Source organism: Eumetopias jubatus, unplaced genomic scaffold, assembly GCF_037043125.1.
Source record: "Eumetopias jubatus isolate StellerSeaLion01/CBP00866 unplaced genomic scaffold, mEumJub1_p1.0 scaffold_3, whole genome shotgun sequence".
NCBI lineage: Eukaryota > Metazoa > Chordata > Mammalia > Carnivora > Otariidae > Eumetopias > Eumetopias jubatus.
The window spans coordinates 119,604,284-119,624,883 of record NW_028274809.1 but is presented as its reverse complement, the minus strand read 5'-3'; the positions used below and the strand labels follow the sequence as shown (position 1 = coordinate 119,624,883).

Sequence of the window (20,600 nt, the reverse complement as noted above, 5' to 3'; positions counted from 1 at the left end):
ACTCTTTATTATTCCCATTCTTTTGCCTACTTGTGGTTTGATTTGCTCCTCTTTTTCTAGCTTCTTAAGGCAGAACTTGATTTGAGATCTTTCTTTTTAATACAAATGTTTAGTGCTATAAATATCCTCCAAATCTTTGCTTTAGCAGCATGTCACAAATTTTGATATGCTGCATTTTCATCTTCATTCAGTTCAAAATATTCTAATATTCTAAGTTTTCTTTTGATTTCTTCTTTGGCTCATGGGTTATCTTGAAGTGGGTTAGTTTTCAAATATTTAGGAATTTTCTGGAAATATTCCTTTGATTTATAACATAATTTGATTTTATTAGAGAACACACTTTATATGACGTGAATTTTTAATTTAATTGGGACTTGTTTTATGGCTCACATTGTGACTTATCTAATGTTAAATGTTTTGCATGCACCTAAAAAGCCTGAATATTCTGCTGTTTTGAGGTAAAGTAGTTTATAACTATCTGTTAAGTCAAGTTGATTGATAGTGTTGTTCAAATCTATATCCTTAATGATGCTTCGTTTACTTGTTCTATCAATTATTGATAGATAATTGATAGGGGGATATTGAAATCCCCACTGTCATTGTGGATTTATGATTTTCATCTTGAAGTTCTGTTAGTTTTTACGACATTGCATTTACTTCTATTAGTTTAGCTTCATTTTGAAACTGATTTATTAGATGCATAAGCATTCGGAATTACTAGTTCCTCTTGATGAATTGACCCTTCTGTCATTCCAAAATGATTTTCCTTATCCCTGGCAATTCTCTTTACTCTGAAATCTCTATTGTCTGGTTATAATATTGCCATTCCAGGCTACTTTTGATTAGTGTTGGGTAGGGTATATCTTTTTCTTCCTCTTTAACCCATTTGTGTCTTTATATGTAAAGTGTGATTCTTCCAGGGAGCATGTAGTTGGTTTGTGTTTTGGAAATCTCTGCCTTTTAACTGGATGTTTAGACCATTTACATGTGTGCTTACTGATACAGCTAGGTTTAAATACATCATCCTTCAATTTATTTTCTATTTGTCCCAGTTCTTTTTTCCTTTATTCCAAGAATTACTTGAGTATTTTATAATTCCAATTTCTTCCTTTTAAAAAAAAATTTAGTGGTTGTTAGTAGGCACCTTCAATTTATTACTTTCTATTTTCAAGTGGTAATATACTATTTCATGTGTAGTATAAGAATTACAATTCTGAACTTCTATCTGTCTCCTCCCAATCTTTGTGCTCTTGTCAGACATTTTAATTTTACAAATGTTATAAACTTCACACTACATTAAGTTTGTTCAAGCAGTTATCCTTTTTTAATAAAATATATAACAAGAAAAATATTGTATATATATCCGTATACGTATATATGTGTATATATACACACATAGACTCATGTCATTACCATTTTCAATGCTCTTCAGACTCATATTTCCATTTGCTATAATTTCCTTCTGTCTGATGGATTCCCTTTACCATATCTTATAGCATGGATCTGTTGGTGATAAGTTTTTTCAGACTGTTTATGTCTGAAAAGATTTTTTTTTCATCTTTATTTTCTCTTGCATTCATTTTGAAATTTTTGCTGAATATAGGATTCTAGGTTGACAATTTTTTTCTTTCAGTTTTTTAAAGCTTGTGCTTCACTTGCATTCTCAATGAGCAATCTGTTATCTCTGTTCCTCTGTATGTAATGTATCCTTTTTGGAATTGTGCCTTCCCTGGGGCTTTTTGGGTTCCTTCATATCTATTAGATATAACAATAAAAATATAATGCAGTATTTAGAATTTGGATTGTTAGGCTTAGGTAAGATATTGGTCACAAGAACTTTTTTTTTTTTTTTCCGGATAGGATACAGTGATTTATGAGAGACTTTCAGAAGATTCTCGCTTTATGAAGGAGACATTAACCCACCTGGAATATTTTGCCAAAGAAGGTAAGTGAACATTGTTTAGAATCTTGTTTCTTTTTGAAATGCTATTCTTAAATATTAAAATTGTAACCTGAATGCATGTCACTGATGCTTGGCCCATAGGTGGGCAAGGGGAGCTCATTCCTATATGTGACTTTGTAATGCCTTCTGTTTGCTTAAAAAATAAATGGTTCCTCAAACACACCCTGTTGAGATATTATTTTTCCTTTCTTCCTCTCTCCACCAGCAAATGTTGAAAAGTATGTTTTTACTGTGTAGTTCTTCCTTCATTCCAAAAACAGTGTCTTCAAAGACATCTATTTTCTGTTTCTATTTGTTGTAGTAGGAACTTGGCCCCTAATGGAAAAAGAGAGGTTTTTCCAGTATGTGTTGTATATTTCAAAGTTAATTACTTTGTGCATATAACTCAGAAACCTGACATAGTTGATGTTTTCCTGTCATTCTCTTCTTATCCTTCTGATTTTGACTTGTCACCCACCTCAAGAAATAAAATTCCATGAGTGAGTTTTGAATAAGAACAACACTCACTAAAAAAGTTTATAGAAGTTTTGAAAAATTGAGGTGTAATATCACATAAAAGTAAAGCTAATAATACCTGGAAGCAGTCGCTCACTTTGTCCTTCCAGTTTGTAAGCTGCTGGATATTTTGCAAGGCTGCACTTTGGGCCTTTTGCTGCCATCTTAAAATATAAGTGAGCTGTAGGCAGGTTACAACAGGTAGAAGCATATAGGAACTGTATTGTAACGGAGCTCAAAACAGAATAACAACTTCTATAGCTTATCTGTAGAGCTTTAATTTCTAGGGGAACCTCAACTATTTGAATGTTTTGCAGGAGTTAGTCTAAAATATTAGGATACAATATAATTTCTAAAATTTTTTCTTTGCAAAAATGGGACTTAAATTAATTTTCTGTTATTTTAATGATAATTTGGCTTACTTTGAAATTGAAAAACTAAAGCCTTATTCAATTCTTTCCTTCCTCCAACAAATAATTATTGAGTATTTATTGAGTGCTGTGCACTGTTCTAAGCTTCTAGGACAGAAGTGAACAAAACATAGCTCATACCCTGAAGAAATTAGCCAATAATAGATAATGTCAGGGGGTGATAAGTGCTATGGAGAAAAATTAAACAGGATAAGGGGAACAGAGTATGATGGGGGTGCTATCTCTATAGGGTGAGTTAGAGACTAAAGGAAGAGAAGGAGAATACCAGGTGAAAGTATTCCAGGTCAAGGGCAGAACAAGTTCAAGAGTCTAGAAGCAAGAGGATCAGCAGAGACAGGACCGTAAGCAATGAGGAGGTGGCAGGTGGTGGGGGGAGTAAGATCAGCAAGGTAGCCGGGGACAGAGCAGGTAAGGCTGTGTGAAGGACTTCACATTCCCATGACCTCTACACTTTTGGATTTTGTTTTCAAATTCTGTACTCCTCTCTGATCACTGGTGGCTTGATCAGTTTACATTCCATTCTTTCTTACAGGGCTGAGAACTCTCTGTGTTGCCTATGCAGATTTAACTGAGGAAGAATATCAGCAGTGGTTGACGCAGTATGAAAAAGCTAGTACAGTTATCCAAGACAGAATGCGGAGTTTGGAAGAATGTTATGATAATATTGAAAAGGTAACATACCCGATATGTATTCTACATGCCTAGTTAAATATGTGAAAACATACACTTAGCAATGTTTTCATATCTTGATGTCATTTTAAAAAACTCAGTTAAAATGGGGCGCCTGGGTGGCTCAGTTGGTTGTGTCTGCCTTCAGCTCAGGTCATGATCCCAGGTTCCTGGGATCGAGTCCTGTTGCCCGATCGGGCTCCCAGCTTAATGGGGAGTCTGCTTCTCCCTCTCTCCCTGCTTGTGCGCTCTCTCTCTCTCTCTCTCTCACTCACTCTCAAATAAATAAAATCTTAACCAAAAAAAGCTCAGTTAAATTGTTTTTTTTTCCTTCAGAAGTATAAAGCTATCTTATACTGAAAATTCATAAAATGGGTTTTTTAAAATATTCAAAATATTTCTTTCATTTCTGAATCATATCCTAATCACTTCAGTTTTGTTACCCCTTTTTATAACTTTTCCCATCCAAAAGAAATACATGTTTATCACACAAAACTAAGCCAGAATAGTAAATAATAATCATCTGTAATATTGGGCTAATGACTAAATTCTGGTGTATAATCCTCCAACGTCTTTCTTCATATATGTGTATTGTCTATGTAGTATTCCATTGTAGGTTTTTAATACACATACATACATTTTTCCCATAAAAATTTAAAAATCTCCCCCCACCCAAAATCTCTGTCAAATGTTCCCTATAAAAACACTGCTCAGATCATAAAATTTTTCACTCTGCAATAAATTGGTAATATTTTCCATATCACTGAATATTTTTCTGTTAATTGCATAGATTAGTCATGGTATTTCATTACTTTTATTGTGCTATTCTCTGGTGCTTACTGTCCCAGGGGATCTCGTGCCCCCTAGACTATTGTCGTTGGAAGGTCATTGTGAATTTGTTTGTGGTGGCCTCAGGGATCTTGTGGCTCCTGGGCCAATTCTTATCTTAGTTTCTTGGCTTGGGTTCTTTTGTCATTTGCTTCCATGAACTCTGCATTTCATTTCTGCAGGAACATGGCCAGAACAGATTTAGACTGGGGGATTTTCTTTTCTTTTTTAAGATTTTATTTATTTATTTGAGTGAGAGAGAGAGAGCATGAGGTAGGGAGAGAGGGAGAAGCAGACTCCTTGCTGAGCAGGGAGCCCGATGCGGGGCTCAATCCCAGGACCCTGGGACCATGACCTGAACCAAACTCAGATGCTTAACTGACTGAGCCACAGGTGCCCTGATAGACTGGGGGATTTTCTTGACATCATGGGGTTCATCTTTTTTTTCAAAGTCATCTTGTTGAGAAATTAGGAACCTAACCTAGCTTCACACCAAGTGCAGGAAGATGCTGCAGGAGCCCTCATGGGTGATTATTCAGCATCTGTTGACACAGCACAGCGAAGGGACAGACTGATTTATGTAACCCTCCTCTTCCTCATGTTCCCAGCAGGTTGTTTGTGAAGAAATTTGGGCAATGGAAAATTGGCCTCTAGGGGCGCCTGGGTGGCTCAGTGGGTTAAGCTTCTGACTCCTGGTTTTGGCTCAGGTCATGATGTCGGGACTCTGAGGTCGACCTCACATCAGGCTCCAAACTCAGCGCAGAGCCTGATTGAGCCCTCTCCCTCTGCTCCGCCTCCCCCCCACCGCCACACACCCTCTCTCTCTCTCAGAAATAAAATCTTAAAAAGGAAAAAAAAGCAAGAAAGGGAAACTGGCCTCTGGAACTTGAAAGATTGTATAGTTCCTTTTCAATCAAACTGATATATTTTATATTTTAGTTTTAAGTTTTAATCTGGAAGTCATAGGTGATAAGGAAGTCAAAGAGTAAGTACGTTTGCCTTTGCCAGGTCATGTGGGTGGTGGCAAGGGCAGGGCATGGCATGGCCTTAAGCTGACTGGTTCATTCATCAGTTGAATGCTAGTCTCCAGCATGTACACAGTGCCTGGCACACAGTTGGCGTTCAGCAAGTATTAATTGAATAGATGAATGAAATATTGGGGTTGAATGTTTTAAGATCCTCTGCTTTCCAAGGAAGGTAGATAACTATGTATAATTGGCAGGGCTTGATGTTGATTCTTTTTCTTCAACTTCAAAGAGCAGTCATAAACGGTAGAAGGGCTATCATGGGCCAGTTTTTCCTATCTGGTCTTAGAGGTTTTTGACCTGGGTGAGTGCCACATTACAGATTGTCTGTATAGTCAGAGTGAGTAATGAGCAGCATACAGTGCTTGGAAGGTCTGAATGGAAATCTAATCAGTTTTAGATACTTTAACAAAGTACTATTGTACTGTTTAATAAACTACTGCATTTTCTCTCCATGACTATGAGGTTAAAATTGCAGGCATCAAAATACTCAGTGTCTGTGTTTAGTGTGACTAGGATATCTCTTTAGCCTTTGTCATTTATGCAAATGACAGGCTCTGTGATGTTAAAATCACATTGAAAATTGTCAAATATATTCATTGGTGTCCCTTTCCCCCACAGGATGTTTTCCAGTTCACCCAGGAGCGATGAGCTCCTGGGTGTTGAATCACGTGGGCCAGACTTCTGGGGGGCTGGGGACTAGACCTTGCTATTCATTACAACTCTGTCAGGGGAGACCTATCTTGAGAACTAGGTACCCCACTGAAGAAGGGTACTTCATGAAAAATGGACCCATTAGGAGGGCAAATGATACATGAGAGGATTGTTGTACATAGGTTTTGATCAGAGGGAATTGGATTTTTTTTAAAAAGCTGTATCTCTCAAGCTGTAATGGCCTGAAAGAATTTTGTTCTTCACTTTTTTTCTTTTCTTTTCCTTAAGTCTATGTCATCAATTCTAGTTTTCTGGGCTTGGAACAACTGTATGCCACCTAGAAAAACTTGTCCTTCCAGTTGTCCTTCAACTGTTATTTTTCTTACTTTATATTAGCCACCAGAGCATCTAATCTTCTGCTTCATGACTTGTGTTAATTTCCACAGTTCTAGCTGATGTTGTATTAGTTATAACTATTGTTGCAGTTAAATGGCTATTCTCTGCAGACTGTTAGGTAAATATTGGAATCTGACACCAAAGACGGGTCAGGGTCAACTAATTCTGTGAAATGATTCTTATAGATAATTCCATGTACGTTGTTATGATCCTACTTGTTTTCAGTTCTAGGGAGGTATTTTCTGATCATCTTAGATCTTGAGGCCAGGAGTACTTCTTTATCTCTTGAATATATTTCCTTTGGACACTCATAGATTTAAGTTTCTTTCCTATTGGGTAAGAGTAAGAAAGACAATGTCTACATTTGTATCAATAGTCATTAAGTACATCATAACTTAGAGCATAACTGCTAAAGTAATTAACTTACTTTTTTTTAAGATTTTTTATTTATTTATTTGAGAGAGAGAATGAGATAGAGAGCATGAGAGGGGAGAGGGTCAGAGGGAGAAGCGACTCCCTGCTGAGCAGGGAGCCCGATGCCGGACTCGATCCTGGGACTCCAGAATCATGACCTGAGCCGAAGGCAGTCGCTTAACCAACTGAGCCACTTTCATGTTGCCAGGGTCACTCTATTGGTAAAACATAAATTTGACATACTGGCTGATTGAATTAGACTTTGAAGCATTCCTTGTTTATTTTTTTTTCTTAATACAACAGCTTTATTGAGAGATAATTCACATACCCTACAATTCTCCCATTTAAAGTATATAAGCTACAGTTTTTAGTATATTCAGAGAATTGTAAGACCGTCACCACAGTTAACACGGAATATTTTAAACATACCCCCCCCAAGCCCTATATCCATTAGTCTTCACTCTTTGTTACCCTCCTATTCTCTCCCCCAGCCCTATGCAGCCACTAATTTACTTCTAGTCTCTATAGATTCACCTTCTCTGGATATTTCATATAAATAGAATCATAAAATAGGTGGTCATTAGTGACTTGCTTCTTTCACTTAGCTTAATGTTTTCAGGATTCACCCATATTGTAGCATGTACCAGTGTTTCATTACTTTTCATTGCTAAATAGTATTCCATTGCATAGATACCTGATTGTTTATCCATTCTTCTTTTGAAGGACATTTGGATTGTTTCCACTTGGTTATTGTGAATAATGCTTCCATAAGTAATCATACAAGTTTTCATGTGGACACATTCTTTAATTTATCTTATGCATATACCTGGGCGTGAAATTGCTGGGTCATATGGCAACTCTATATAACCATTTGGGAAGCTGCCAGACTAGTTTTCCAAAGTGGCTGCACCATTCTACATTCCTACCACCAGTGTTTGAGGGTTCCATTTTTTTCACATCCTTGTCAACACTTGTTACTATCTGTAACTTATTATAACCATCCTAGTGGGTATGAAGGAGTATCTCATTGTGATTTTAATTCACATTTCTTTAATGGTTAATGATGTTGAACATCTTTTCATGTGTTTTTAGATTATTTGTATATCTTCTTTTGGAGAAGTGTTGGCCATTTTTCAATTAATATATTAATATATACCTATAATAGTACATTCATCTATTTCTCTTTGCTGTTCCATGAGTTCTTGTCTAATATATTTTGATGCTCTGTTGTTAGGTGCACTGAAGATTGTTACATCTTCTTAGAAAACTGACTCCTTTATTATCATGCAATGCCTCTTTTTATTCCTAGTAATTTTCCTTCATCTGAATTCAGTTTTGTGTGAAATTAATATAGCTACTCCAGCTTCTTTTATTAGTCTTAGTATGTGTATCTTTCTCCATCCCTCTATATTTTTAATTTTTATTTATTTAAATTCAATTAGCCAACTCCATCCTTTTATTTTAATCTATCTGTGTCTTCATATTTAATGTGTGCTTCTTATGACAACATAGAGTTGTCTTTTTTTTTAATCCACTCATACAGTGTCTGTCCTTTAATTGGTATATTTAGATCATACATTTTTACAGTTATTACTAGTTTAATACCTTTCATACTTGTAACTATTTTCTATTTGTACCCTTTCTTATGTTTTTTCTTTGTCTTCCACTTTTTTTTCCTGCCTTGTCTGGTTTTTAACTGATCTATTTTCTCTCCTTTCTTAGCATTTCAATTATACCTCTTTTAAAAATGTTTTTAGTGGTTGTCTTAGAGTTCGCAATTTACATTTACCACTAAATTGTCCACTGTCATATAATACTATACCATGTCATGGGTAGGACAGTTACCTTACAACAGTATTTCCACTTCCTCTCTCCAATCTCTTATATTGCTGTCATACATTGCATTTGTCCATAGCCCATAATCACCTAACACATCATTGCTATTATATTTTGAAAAAACCATATCTGTTAAACCAATAAGAAAAATAAAATATATCATTTAATCCTTATTCATTCCTTCTTTAATGTTATTCCTTTCTCTTCTCTATGTATATCTGAGTTATTAATCTACATTATTTTACTTCTCTTGAAGAACTTTTAACATTTCTTGCAAGGCAGGTGTGAGAGCAACAAATTTCCTCAATTTTTGTTTGTCTGAGAAAGCATTTATTTCTCCTTTACACTTGGAGAATAATTTCACTGGATACAAAATTCTAGCTTGGTGTTTTTTTCCTTTTAACTCTTTAAGTATTTCACTCCACTCTGTTCTTGCTTTCATAGTTTTGAAAAAGAAGTCCAATGTAGTTATTATCCTTGTTCCTGTAGAGGTGAGGGTGTTTTTGTTTTTGTTTTTTTTTATCCTCTCTGGCTTCTTTCAAGATTTTCTTTTGAAAACAGTTTTCACAGGAAATGCCTAGGTGTAGATTTTTGGGATTTATCATGATTGGTGTTTTTTGAGGTCTGGGTCTAATTTTGATGTCTGTGATTAATATTGGAAAATTCTCACCAATAATTATTTCACGGATTTTCTGTTCCTTTCTCTCTTCTATTTCTGGTATTCCCAATCCATGTATGTTATACCTTTTATAATTGCCCCACAGTTCTTGGTATTTTATTTTATTTTTTTCATTCTTTTATCTCTTTGTTTTTCATTTTGGGAAGTTTTTATTGACATATCTTCACATTCACTAGTTATTTCCTTGGGGATGTTCAGACAACTGATGAGCTCATCAGAAGCATTCCTTATTTATGTTACGGTGTTTTTTTTATTGCTAACATTTCCTTCTGATTCTTTCTTAGAGTTTCTATCTCTCTGCTTCCATTGTCCATCTGTAAAAAGTAAACATGTCATTTACTTTTACCACTAGAATCTTTAGCATATTAATCATAGTTATTTCAAATTTCTAGTCAGGACATTCCCAAATTTCTGTCATATCTGAGTCTGAGTCTGATTCTGATGCTTGCTCTGTCTGTTCAGACTGTGATTTTTGTCTTGAGCTCCCCTGTAACTTTTTGTTGAATGCCACACACGATGTTTTGGATAAAAGGAATGAGGCAAATTGGCCTTTTGGGTGAGGTTTCATGTCTCTCTGACTAGAAATGAGGCTGTGTTTACTATTTGCTGTAGCTGTGATATTAGAGGCTAAAATTGCATCTAGTATTCTTGTTTTCATCCTCCGGCTATCTTCAGGTTTCCCTAGAAACTCCTTCTTAAACAGGGTCTGAGCCTTACACTTCTTTCATCAGCAATCCCTTATATTCATGCAAGAGACAGACCGATGTGGTAAGGTGAGGGAGAGGAGATCTATGGTTTAGCCCTTGATTAGATCTCAATCTTCTATGAGTCTGAGTTCTGTATTTGTCTTCCCCCATGTCGAAAACTAGAAGGTGCTGGAGATGAGTATTTCCCTTCCCTCAGATTGACAGGCTCTGGTAAGTCCAAGTTGATAAGCCTCTGATAAGATAGTTTCCTTTGAGTACAGGCTTTTGTGAGAGAGCAGAATAATCTGGGACTATTTCAAATGTTTACTTTCCCCCTCCTCTTGACATAATCAGGAAGGGATCCCTTCTATTCCTAGTTAGCTGTGTGTTTTTATCATGAAAATGTTTAAAGCATTCTTTTAAAAATCCATGTTTCATACCCAGAAACATAAATCATTATTGAAAATACTTTTTGCTAGCTGTGGGAAATTTTACATTAAAATCCAAAGTTTTAATACAGAAATATCTTGAAAGTATTATAGTAGAAATAGCCCAAAAATAGAATAATGAAGATAAAGAATGTCTAATAAGATTGATATACTTGAATATTTAGCACTTAAAAATTCAGCTGGTCATTGAGAAGACTAAAAATTTTATGGTTATTTTAAAGTTTAATTTATAGTTTATATATGATAGTATCTCAAATTATTTCAATTCTAATTATCAGCACAGAATCAGCTTACTTTATATCTTAATTTCATTTTAACAACTAATAGCAATGTAAAAAACCCTTGAATGTTTAGGTTGTTCTGGCTTCTGGGAAACAACTTATGCTTTATAGAAACCTTTTTATCTACCATAGAGCTTCTGCTTGAATCTCCACAGTGATAGGGAAATAATTCACATTAGGAACAAAAACTATAAACTATCTGATGCTATGAAATTTATGGAGAAAATATGAAATTTCTTGTAAGGACTTACATAAGTGGATAGGTGTATTCAATATATAGAAAACCGCAGTATAATAAATGTGGCAATTCTCCTCAAAGTCATTTATAAATTCAGTGTAATACAGGAAATAATAAAGGAAATGCATATAATTCCCAACAGGATTTTTATAGAACTTGAGCAGTTTGTTCTAAAATTCACACAGAAGTAGGAGGAAGCTGAGAATTATCATGATACTTTTTTAAGAATAATAAAGGAAGGGGGCTTACCTCTCTAGATTTAATTGCCTAATTATAATCTGCTAGATACTCTTTTTTAAGATTTTATTTATTTATTAGAGAGGGAGGGTGGGGTGAGTAGGGTGGGGAGGGGTAGAGGGAGAGGGACAAGCAGACTCCTTGCTGAGCAGGGAGCCTGATGCAGGGCTGGATCCCAGGATCCCGGGATCATGACCTGAGCAGAAGGCAGACGCTTAACCAACTGAACCACCCAGGCACCCCCATGAGCCTATACTCTTTAACTATCATGCTACACTGCCTCATGCTGTAGCAAAATAGGGACAAATAGACCAGTGGAAGAGACTAGGAAGAAAGTGTGTGTGTGTGCGTGTGTGTGTGTGTGTGTGTGAGACATGTATGGGACTTTACATAATAAGTAGACTGCATAACATTTGTCAAAATTTGCCCATTTATGCCATATTAAAATGTTTTTTATCTTTTTTTTTAAAGATTTTATTTATTTATTTGACAGAGAGACACAGCGAGAGAGGGGACATAAGCAGGGGGAGTGGAAGAGGGAGAAGCAGGCTTCCCATGGAGCAGGAGCCTGATGTGGGCTTGATCCCAGGACCCTGGGACAATGACCTGAGCTGAAGGCAGACGCTTAACGACTGAGCCACCCAGGCGCCCCATTTTTTTTTATCTTAACTAGTAATAAAAAATATCTCTTTCAAAAATATATCTAGAAATTTCTGCTTCTTGGAGCCACAGCCATTGAAGATCGCCTTCAAGCACGTGTTCCAGAAACAATAACAACTTTACTGAAAGCAAACATAAGAATATGGGTTTTGACAGGAGATAAACGAGAAACTACAATTAACATAGGTAATAGATATAAAGTTTTAGAAAATCTGTTTGGACAGGTATTCTAAATATATCCTGGTATCAAGAATGAATGATTGAACTTCCTTCAAGTAGTTGTTTTATATGCCTTTGGGTAAATGGAGTGCAAAGGAATCTTGCCATCACATGGCAGGAAATTTGAGCAAACTAAGCAAAGCAAAGAGTCTGTCTCCTTCACACTGTTGAAATATAGACTGCAGAATGCTTACATGAGTAATATGTATGTTTCTTGTTCCTTTCCTTTGATATTTGAAGTTATGGCATATTTTCCCTATAATGTATATACCTATATTTGTATTATGTATGTTTATTCATAAACATTTTGATTATTAGTGAGAATATTCAATTGTTTTTTTCTTTTTAAATTTAAATTCAATTAACCAACCTGTAGTACATCATTAGTTTCAAGTGTAGTGTTCAATAATTTATCAGTTGCATATAACACCCAGTGCTCATCACATCATGTGCCCTCCTTAATGCCCATCAACAAATTACCTCTTCCCTCCACCCCCTTCTCCCTCCAGCAACCCTCAGTTTGTTCCCTACAGTTAAGAGTCTCTCATGGTGGGTTGCTGGAGTGGTGGGGGGTGGGAGGGATGGGGTGGCTGTGTGATAGACATTAGGGAGGGTATGTGCTATGGTGAATGCTGTGAATAGTGCAAGACTGTTGAATCACAGACCTGTACCTCTGAAGCAAATAATACATTATATGTAAAAAAAAAAGATAACAGGAGGCGAAGAATGAAGGGGGGGAAATCGGAGGGCGAGATGAACCATGAGAGACTATGGACTCTGAGAAACAAACTGAGGGTTCTAGAGGGGAGGGGGGTGGGAGGATGGGTTAGCCTGGTGATGAGTATTAAAGAGGGAACGTTCTGCATGGAGCACTGGGTGTTACACGCAAACAATGAATCATGGAACACTACATCAAAAACTAATGATGTAATGTATGGTGATTAACATAACATAATTAAAAATATATATATAAAGAGTCTCTCATGGGGGGAAAACTGAATGGGAAGTCATCAGAGAGGGAAAAAAAGCAATTGTTTTTTTTCAATGTCTTTTTTTTTTTTTTGCCTTTTTTCCCCTTTTACTGTATGATTGTATCTTAGAGTTGAGATGTGCAGAATAGGAGTTGAAAAGTCAATTGTTAGCTGTGAATATTCATGTTTTGATGGTGAGAAGGAATTGAAATTATTATGTTTTTCATAATCATCATGGTAGTCAGCTCCAGTTAGACTAACATATATGATAAAACAAGTCTGTATGTGCCAGACACCACCTTTAAATGTTGTCTCCACTCATTTGTTTATTCTACATTCATTCATTTAGTGAATATTGATCACTTGCTAGGTACCAGGAAAATCTAGGAGCTGGGAATGAAAACCTGAGTAATAGTCTCTGTCCTTATGAAACTTATATCCAAGTAGAAAAGATAAAATTAATAAGCAGATCACTGTGTTTTGTAATATTGCAATCAGTGCTAAGAATAAAAACACAGCAAGGCATAGCAAGAGGTAGACAAGCTAATCACATAGAACACCTCTAAAGAAGGTGACTTTTGAAGCAGAGACCCAAATGGAAAGAGGGAGCAAGCATTGAAAGGATCTCTGGGATGAGTGTTCCAGGCAAAGATTATAGTGAGCACATTGGCCCTGGTGTGGGGATGTGCATATTCGAGGAACAAATGAAAGGCCGGAGTGGTTGGAATATGGGGAGGAAAGCAAAGAAGATAGGAAATGAAAGCTTGTCAGGCCACAATAAGAAATGTGTATGGTTTTAAGCAAGAGAGTAATATGATCTAGTTTATATTTTAAAAACAATCTCTTGGTTCTTGTATGGAGACTAGGCTGAATGGAAGTCAGGAGATCAGGTAGGAAGCCTTCATAAAAGTCTAGACAAGAGATGCTGGTGACTTGTACTAGGATGTGATGGGGCATGTGAGAGAAGGACTAAATTTGGGGTCCATTTGGTAGGTTGATCTGTCAACCCTCACTGATGAGGGTGTAGTGAGTGCAGATGAGTCTTTCAGAATTTTGCTGTGAAGGGGAGCAGAGAAATAGGGTGTAGCTGGAAGAAAACAGTCAGTGAAGGGTTGGCTATTTTTGAAGGATCTGCTTAACCTCTCTAAACATCAATTTTCTTGTCTGTAAAATGGGGATAATAATAGTTTTGGCCTCATATCACTGTTGTAAGGACACCTTGAGGTAATCCCTGTAAAGAGCTTAGCTTGGTGTGAAGCACTTACAAGTCCTTCATGAATGCTAGATGTTAACATAACTATTAAGGACTCACCAAAGGAGTCCAACCATGATGTAGTCACTCATTTATCCCCCTGGCAAATTTTGAGAGCATACCATGCTCCTTTTGCCAGCTCTCCCCTATTTCGGCTTTAGTGTGACTTGCTATGCTTCTTGGTAATCATGAACTCAGCAACCACTGTAACTTGGTGTATATCCTGTGAAGGGGCTCAGTGGACAGAGCACCACAGAGGAGGATGATTGCTCTCTCATCACCTTCCTAAATTGCTCCCAATCCCTTTTTCCAGACCCACAAGCAGAGGATTGTTTTTCCTGAGCCTCTGGCTGTCTCCTCAGCTGGGGACTGAAACCCAACCTAGATGAGACACAGCCATTGTTGTTGGTAGGGGAATTTTTATCCTTATTGAATGAGACCTATTTTTGTTAGTAGAAGTCTCTAATTCACTTGAAGGATTCTTTGCTGAGAATAACTGGATTCTTAGATAACTGCTATATCTAATTGCACTCATTAAAAAAAATTGTTTAGTAACTGTGGTGGACTTGAAGGAAGAAAGGAAACAATCTCTCCAGTTTCTTAAAGCAGGGCTTGCAAACATCTGGGAGAACCAGGCAGGACAAGAGTGAAGGGCAATGTCCACAAGGGGATGCTGGTCCCTGAAGGGGCAGCCAGTACATCCTTGCCTTTTGGAAATGTCTGCAATTGGCACAGGGTTTTTTTTTTTTTAATTTTTTAAAAAAATTTAGGGTGTAGGGGGCAGAGAGAGAGAGGGAGAGAGAGAATCCTAAACAGGCTCCACACTGGGCGTGGGGCCTGAGGTGGGGCTCAATCTCACAACCCTGAGATCATGATCTGAATGGAAATTGAAAGATGGACACTTGACTGATTGAGGCCCAGGCAACCTAGGTTTTTAGTTTTTAAGAGATAATTGGGAATTCTGTCTCTGATATGAAATATCCTGATGCACAGATGTTGACTTAAATGTATAAAACTTTGTAAGGGCAAAGCAAAACATGTCTGTTGGCTGAAGGCAGCCCACAGTCCCCTGACCTCTTTTGAATACTGGGTCCCAGCTTAAATTTTATCATCACCCCTTAGAGGCTACGCCTGCAGAGACCAGCTAAAAGATGGAGTCCATGAACTTAGTATAAACTGAAGACCGTGCTGACATAATTTGTTTTCTTAGAAGCTCTCTGAGCTCTAGCTTTTTCCAAGAAAAACAATAGCCTTTGGTTAGAGAGCTCTCATGTTACTTTCATGGTTCAAATGTCTGGGGAATGGATTCAAAAATAAAAAGATTGAGCTGTGTCTGAGAGCTGACATCTTTATATCTTTGGAAGACAATGTAGAGCACAGTGGTTGAAAATCAGACTGTAGAGTTACCAAGGACCCTGTTGTGAGCCTGAATCTCCTGCCTCTATATTTATGAGCTTGCGCTTTTGTGGGCTTTTCTAACCCTCAATTTTCTCACTAATGAAATGGAGATAACCATGATAACTCTGGTGGTTGTGATGATTAAGTGAGATATGTATGTGAAGTTCTCTCTAAAGTACTGGACACAGTAAGGGCTTTGAAAAGTTGGCTGCTGCCTTTATGAATGTGGTGACAGTTATTATCATCAGCTCTCCTGGAGCTCAAGTTGGCTAATGTTTTTGTGGCTAAAAGACTAAACATAGTCTTGATTCTGATTACAAAATTTGACTAAGGATTTGGCAGGAGGGTGACTTTTAGCAATCAGTATGTCAAGACTGGTTTTTGACAATGGTCACTAGTGACTATATAAGGACCACTGTCACATTTTTGCCTATTTTCTAAGACTACTAGTTCTATTAACTTCTGAAACTTTCTGACAACATGATTCAACATGATCTGCTGCTTCTTGACCTCAGCAGCATTTATACTATTATATTTCACTTACCAATATGCTGGGTTTTTTTTCTTTTTTGCATTAGCTTTGATTCCTTAGGTTTTAGAGGCTTATCATATATCTGTTGTAAATCTTCATTTGCACCCAACATAATGCTGGGTACGAGCAAGCACTCAGTGCTTGCATAGTGACTGGATTTTCATCATAATATATGGAGACCTTTGGCTTTGTCTATAGAGAGCCAGCAGCAGCAACAACAGCTTCAGGAGAAAGGAAGTTTCCTCGTGGGGGCAGCTCGAGAACCCACAGTGGGCTGGCTTGTCTGTGTCCAGCACAAATATGAACTCTCCAACCTGGGGGTTGGTAGAGAAACTGCCAACCTTAGACAGTTAACTTTGTCAGTAACTTACCACAAAATGAAGGTGGACACATGAACATTGCAATAAAACATATCAGGAAATCTTTAGAATTCTTTGAAAAGTTTAGAATCTCTGGTTTTGAAAAACCACTGCAATAGGGCAAAAAAAATCCACAGGCTTTGAAATAGAAATTAAATTTAAAGACCAGTACATTCTGGGGGCAGGGGACACTGTTTAAATAGGAAGCATCAGATGAACCAATAATTGATGAAGAAGACCATTTAAAAAGTGATTATCTCCTGTAATTGGATAGACTGCAATAGAATACATAAATAGGTATTTTGAATTATATAAAAATCATGAAGCTACTTTTGCTTTTCTGTATGATGTCCACAAGTTTCAGGAAATTTCAAAGGAAATATTAAAATGATAGTGTATAAATTTACATTTAAATTAAATTCCAATTTACATGAAACTGATTTATATGAACAGTTAGTTTTAGAAAATTTGTTCCATAGGAATCATCAGTTACAATTGTACAAAAATTTAATTTTCAAAATAATATATCAGAAATTCATCATAATATCCTCACAGCCTATAAAAAAATCTTAAAAGCTCTAGTAATAGTTACATCAGAAAGATGATGCTCAAAATTAAAAATGGTCAAAAATTACTGACAATCTTACATTTTCCAAGAGTGACAAACATTGCTTTCAATTACATATATTGTTTGAAAATAAAGTTGCTAAAAGTATAAGTTTTGATGATCGAATAAATGAATTTGCAGAAGTGTAAGAGAAAAATCTAATGATCCAACAAGATATCACATTAATAAAGTTTTATTTTTATCGCATTATATAAGATTATGGCACCAAAACTATATATTTTTTGCAATTTGTAAGTTTATGTTGTTTTTTGTCTATCACCATTACCCCTGTTACATTTTCTAAGTATAAAATATTTTTAGAGAAAAACTTTCTATTTTAGAATCTATAATGGCATTCTGTCCTCCCCCTCCCCCTGGTTTTTGAATAAGGGACCCCATACTTCCATTTTGCTGAGAGGATGGCTGGGGTGAGAGAGGAGAAGATGAACCAGCACTCTGGAGAGCAGGTCTCCTGGACTTGTGGACAGATGCCGAATTAAACACCCACGCGCTATCTTCTTAGGACAACCATTAGTTCTCAGAGACAAAAACTGAACCTGTAAGAAGGAAGAAAAATACTATCCTAACTCACTCAACATTTGCAGGGCTCTCTTCTTACACTCAAATCACTACTTCCTATTATTTTCACAGTGGGGTTAATTCCTTTCATTTATCCAGCAGCCTTCCTACTGTGCCCCTTTGAGCCTATAGGAGGAAAAGAAAGTGACATTTTTGGACTGTTAGTAGATGTTTCCTCAGCTTCATAGAATTTAAAATGACTGCTTTTACAAAGACTCAAACTTTTTTGATAAGGGTTCATCTATCTCAGAGATAGTTTCATTCTTGTAGATACAGATGTGATTTTCTATTTGCGCCCTCATAGGCTAATCCCGTATTTACAAAAATATTCTCAGTCTAATTTCTAAAGTGAGAATGACTTAGTTTTCAAACTGGAAAATGCTCTCTGAGGTGTCTCACTGGATCATCACATTGAACGTTATTATGAGCATTGGGTGAGTTTATTTCCTTCAATCCTACCTAGGATTTTATGAGTACGGTAGACATAATGCTGTTGATATAGCAGCTTGATACAACAAAACTTGATACAGCAGTCTTCCTCAAGCCTTGGAATTGTTATAAAGCATGAATTGAATCTCATGTCATATAAAGATAATAAAAATAAAAATCCACAGACATTTAAAAGTACAGAGTTAGCCATTAGTTATATGCACCTTCCCAACCATTTCTATTTAGGTTGCCAATTAAGATTAAATGAAGCAATGTTTCAACTTTTTCAATCTACAACCTTTTGCTCAGTATTTGAGATGAGCTACTAGGCTTTGACCTAGTCATAAAGCAGAGATTCTGATGAAGAAAATGTATAAATAGATGTCTTACTCTAAAAAATGAACTCATGGAAGGCATTGAGTCTTCAGATATGTGACATGTTTATTTCTCTCTTGATAGCATATTCCTGTAAACTGCTATCAGCTCACATGCCTCATATTCAATTGAATTCAAACTCATTTGAGGTAAGTGATTTTTAAAAATTTGATTTAATATGAGTGTAACCAATTTGTTACTTCAGTGTTCCCCCATACCTTAAAATCTACATAAGTTGCCTTGAACTCTCAAGTCCATTAGAACATTACCTCTGGTCCCCATTTCTTGCCTCATTCTTAGGCTAGTCCTTTATCACCCCTGCTTCTGACATCATACCAAATCCAACACTCAAATCTTTGATTTTAAAAATGCAAAAAAAAAAAATATGTGTAAATAGCAGTCTTTATCAAAAGTTTGAGTAGATAGGTGGCATTTACATTGAAGGAATGAAAGGATTTTGTAATCCAATATTGAACCTCCTTGCCCTTAAAAATTAAATGGTTACAGCCATTTATTTTCTGTTAAATATTTTTTACTGTGTAATTTTCTTATCATTTAAAAAATTTTAAATAGATTTCATCTATTCCTTTTCAGTCTTCTTTTTTAAAATGTAGATCTCAGTTTCTGACATATATCATAATTATTCTCCATGAAAAACTTTAAAAATATTTCTTATGGGGCAGATCAGCTGGCATTGAATTTCCTCAGTTTTTGTCTGAGAAAAATCTTTATTTCTCTTTCACATTTGAAGGATAATTACACTGGATATAGAATTCTAGGTTGGTGTCTCTTGTTCCTTCAACACTTTCTTCTCAACTGTATGGTTTCTGATGAGAAGCTTGCTGTTTTTTACTTTATTCTTCCCTTTAGCTTCTTTCAACATTTCTTCTGCCTTTGATTTTGTGGTTTGAATATGATATGCATAGGTGTAAATTTTTTGGTATTTATCCTGCTTGGTGTTTTCTAAGTTTCCTGGGTCTGTAGTTATGTGTTTGCTATTAGTTTGGGAACATTCTTAGTCATTTGTACTTAAAATTTTCCTTCTGTTCTCTTTCTCCTCTCCTTCTGATATTCCAATTAGCTGTATGTTAGACCTTTTAAATTGTCCCACAGTTCTTGAATATTCCATTCTGGGATTTTTTTTTCTAATTCTTTTTTTTCCCCTTTATATTTCAGTTTGGGAAATTTCTGTTGATTTATCTTTAAGCTCATTAATTTTTAGACTTTGTGCAGTCTATTGTTGGGCCCAATAAGGGCACTCTTCATTTCTGTTAAGTGTTTTTTTCTTTTTTATTTCTAGCATTTCATTTTTATTCTTTCTTAAGTGTTTCTCTCTGCTTATCTTCCCCATTTGTTCTTTTATGTTGTCTATTTTTCCATTAGAGTCCTTAACATGTTAATCATAGCTTATTTTAAATTCACTGTCTGATACTTCAAAAATGTGTGTTATCTTTGAATCTGGTTCAGATGCTTGCTTTAGCTCTTCAGACAGTGATTTTTCTTGCCTTTTAGCAAGTCTTGTAATTTTTGTTGAAAGCTGAATGTGATGAATGTGGTAAGAGAAATTGTGGTAAAGGCCTTTAATGTGAAGTCTTATGGTAATCTGGCTGTATTTAATGTTTGCTGCAGCTATACACATGAGAAGCTCCAAATTCCTCTAGTGTCGTTGTTTAGTCCCCCTTGTTGTCTTTGGGTTTCCCTAAGAACTCCTCCTTAAATAGATCCGCACCTCACAGTTCTTTCATGTGTAATGCACTGTTACTATACTGGGACCCCATTGGTGTGTGGTAAGGTGTGTGGGAAGAGAAGTGATCTTATGATTAAATCTCAGTCTTTTAGTGAGCCTGTGCCCCTGTGTCTTTATAAGCATTTCTTAGCATCTTTCTCCCCTTGGGTGAGACAGGGAGGTTAGAGGAGGCTAGAATTGGGTAAATACCC

The 20,600-nt window shown here is 36.2% G+C and overlaps 1 protein-coding gene across 1 annotated transcript in view; it reads left to right on the top strand.

Moving 5' to 3' along the window:
- Window positions 1-20,600, top strand: part of LOC114211960 (phospholipid-transporting ATPase IB-like) — a 229,618-nt gene that overhangs the window by 68,193 nt on the left and 140,825 nt on the right. Inside the window, exons 20-23 of the mRNA XM_088021973.1 lie at window positions 1,861-1,945; window positions 3,422-3,561; window positions 11,989-12,127; window positions 18,747-18,811. Of these exons, the coding sequence (XP_087878099.1) occupies window positions 1,861-1,945; window positions 3,422-3,561; window positions 11,989-12,127; window positions 18,747-18,811 (429 nt within the window). The remainder of the gene's footprint in view (window positions 1-1,860; window positions 1,946-3,421; window positions 3,562-11,988; window positions 12,128-18,746; window positions 18,812-20,600) is intronic.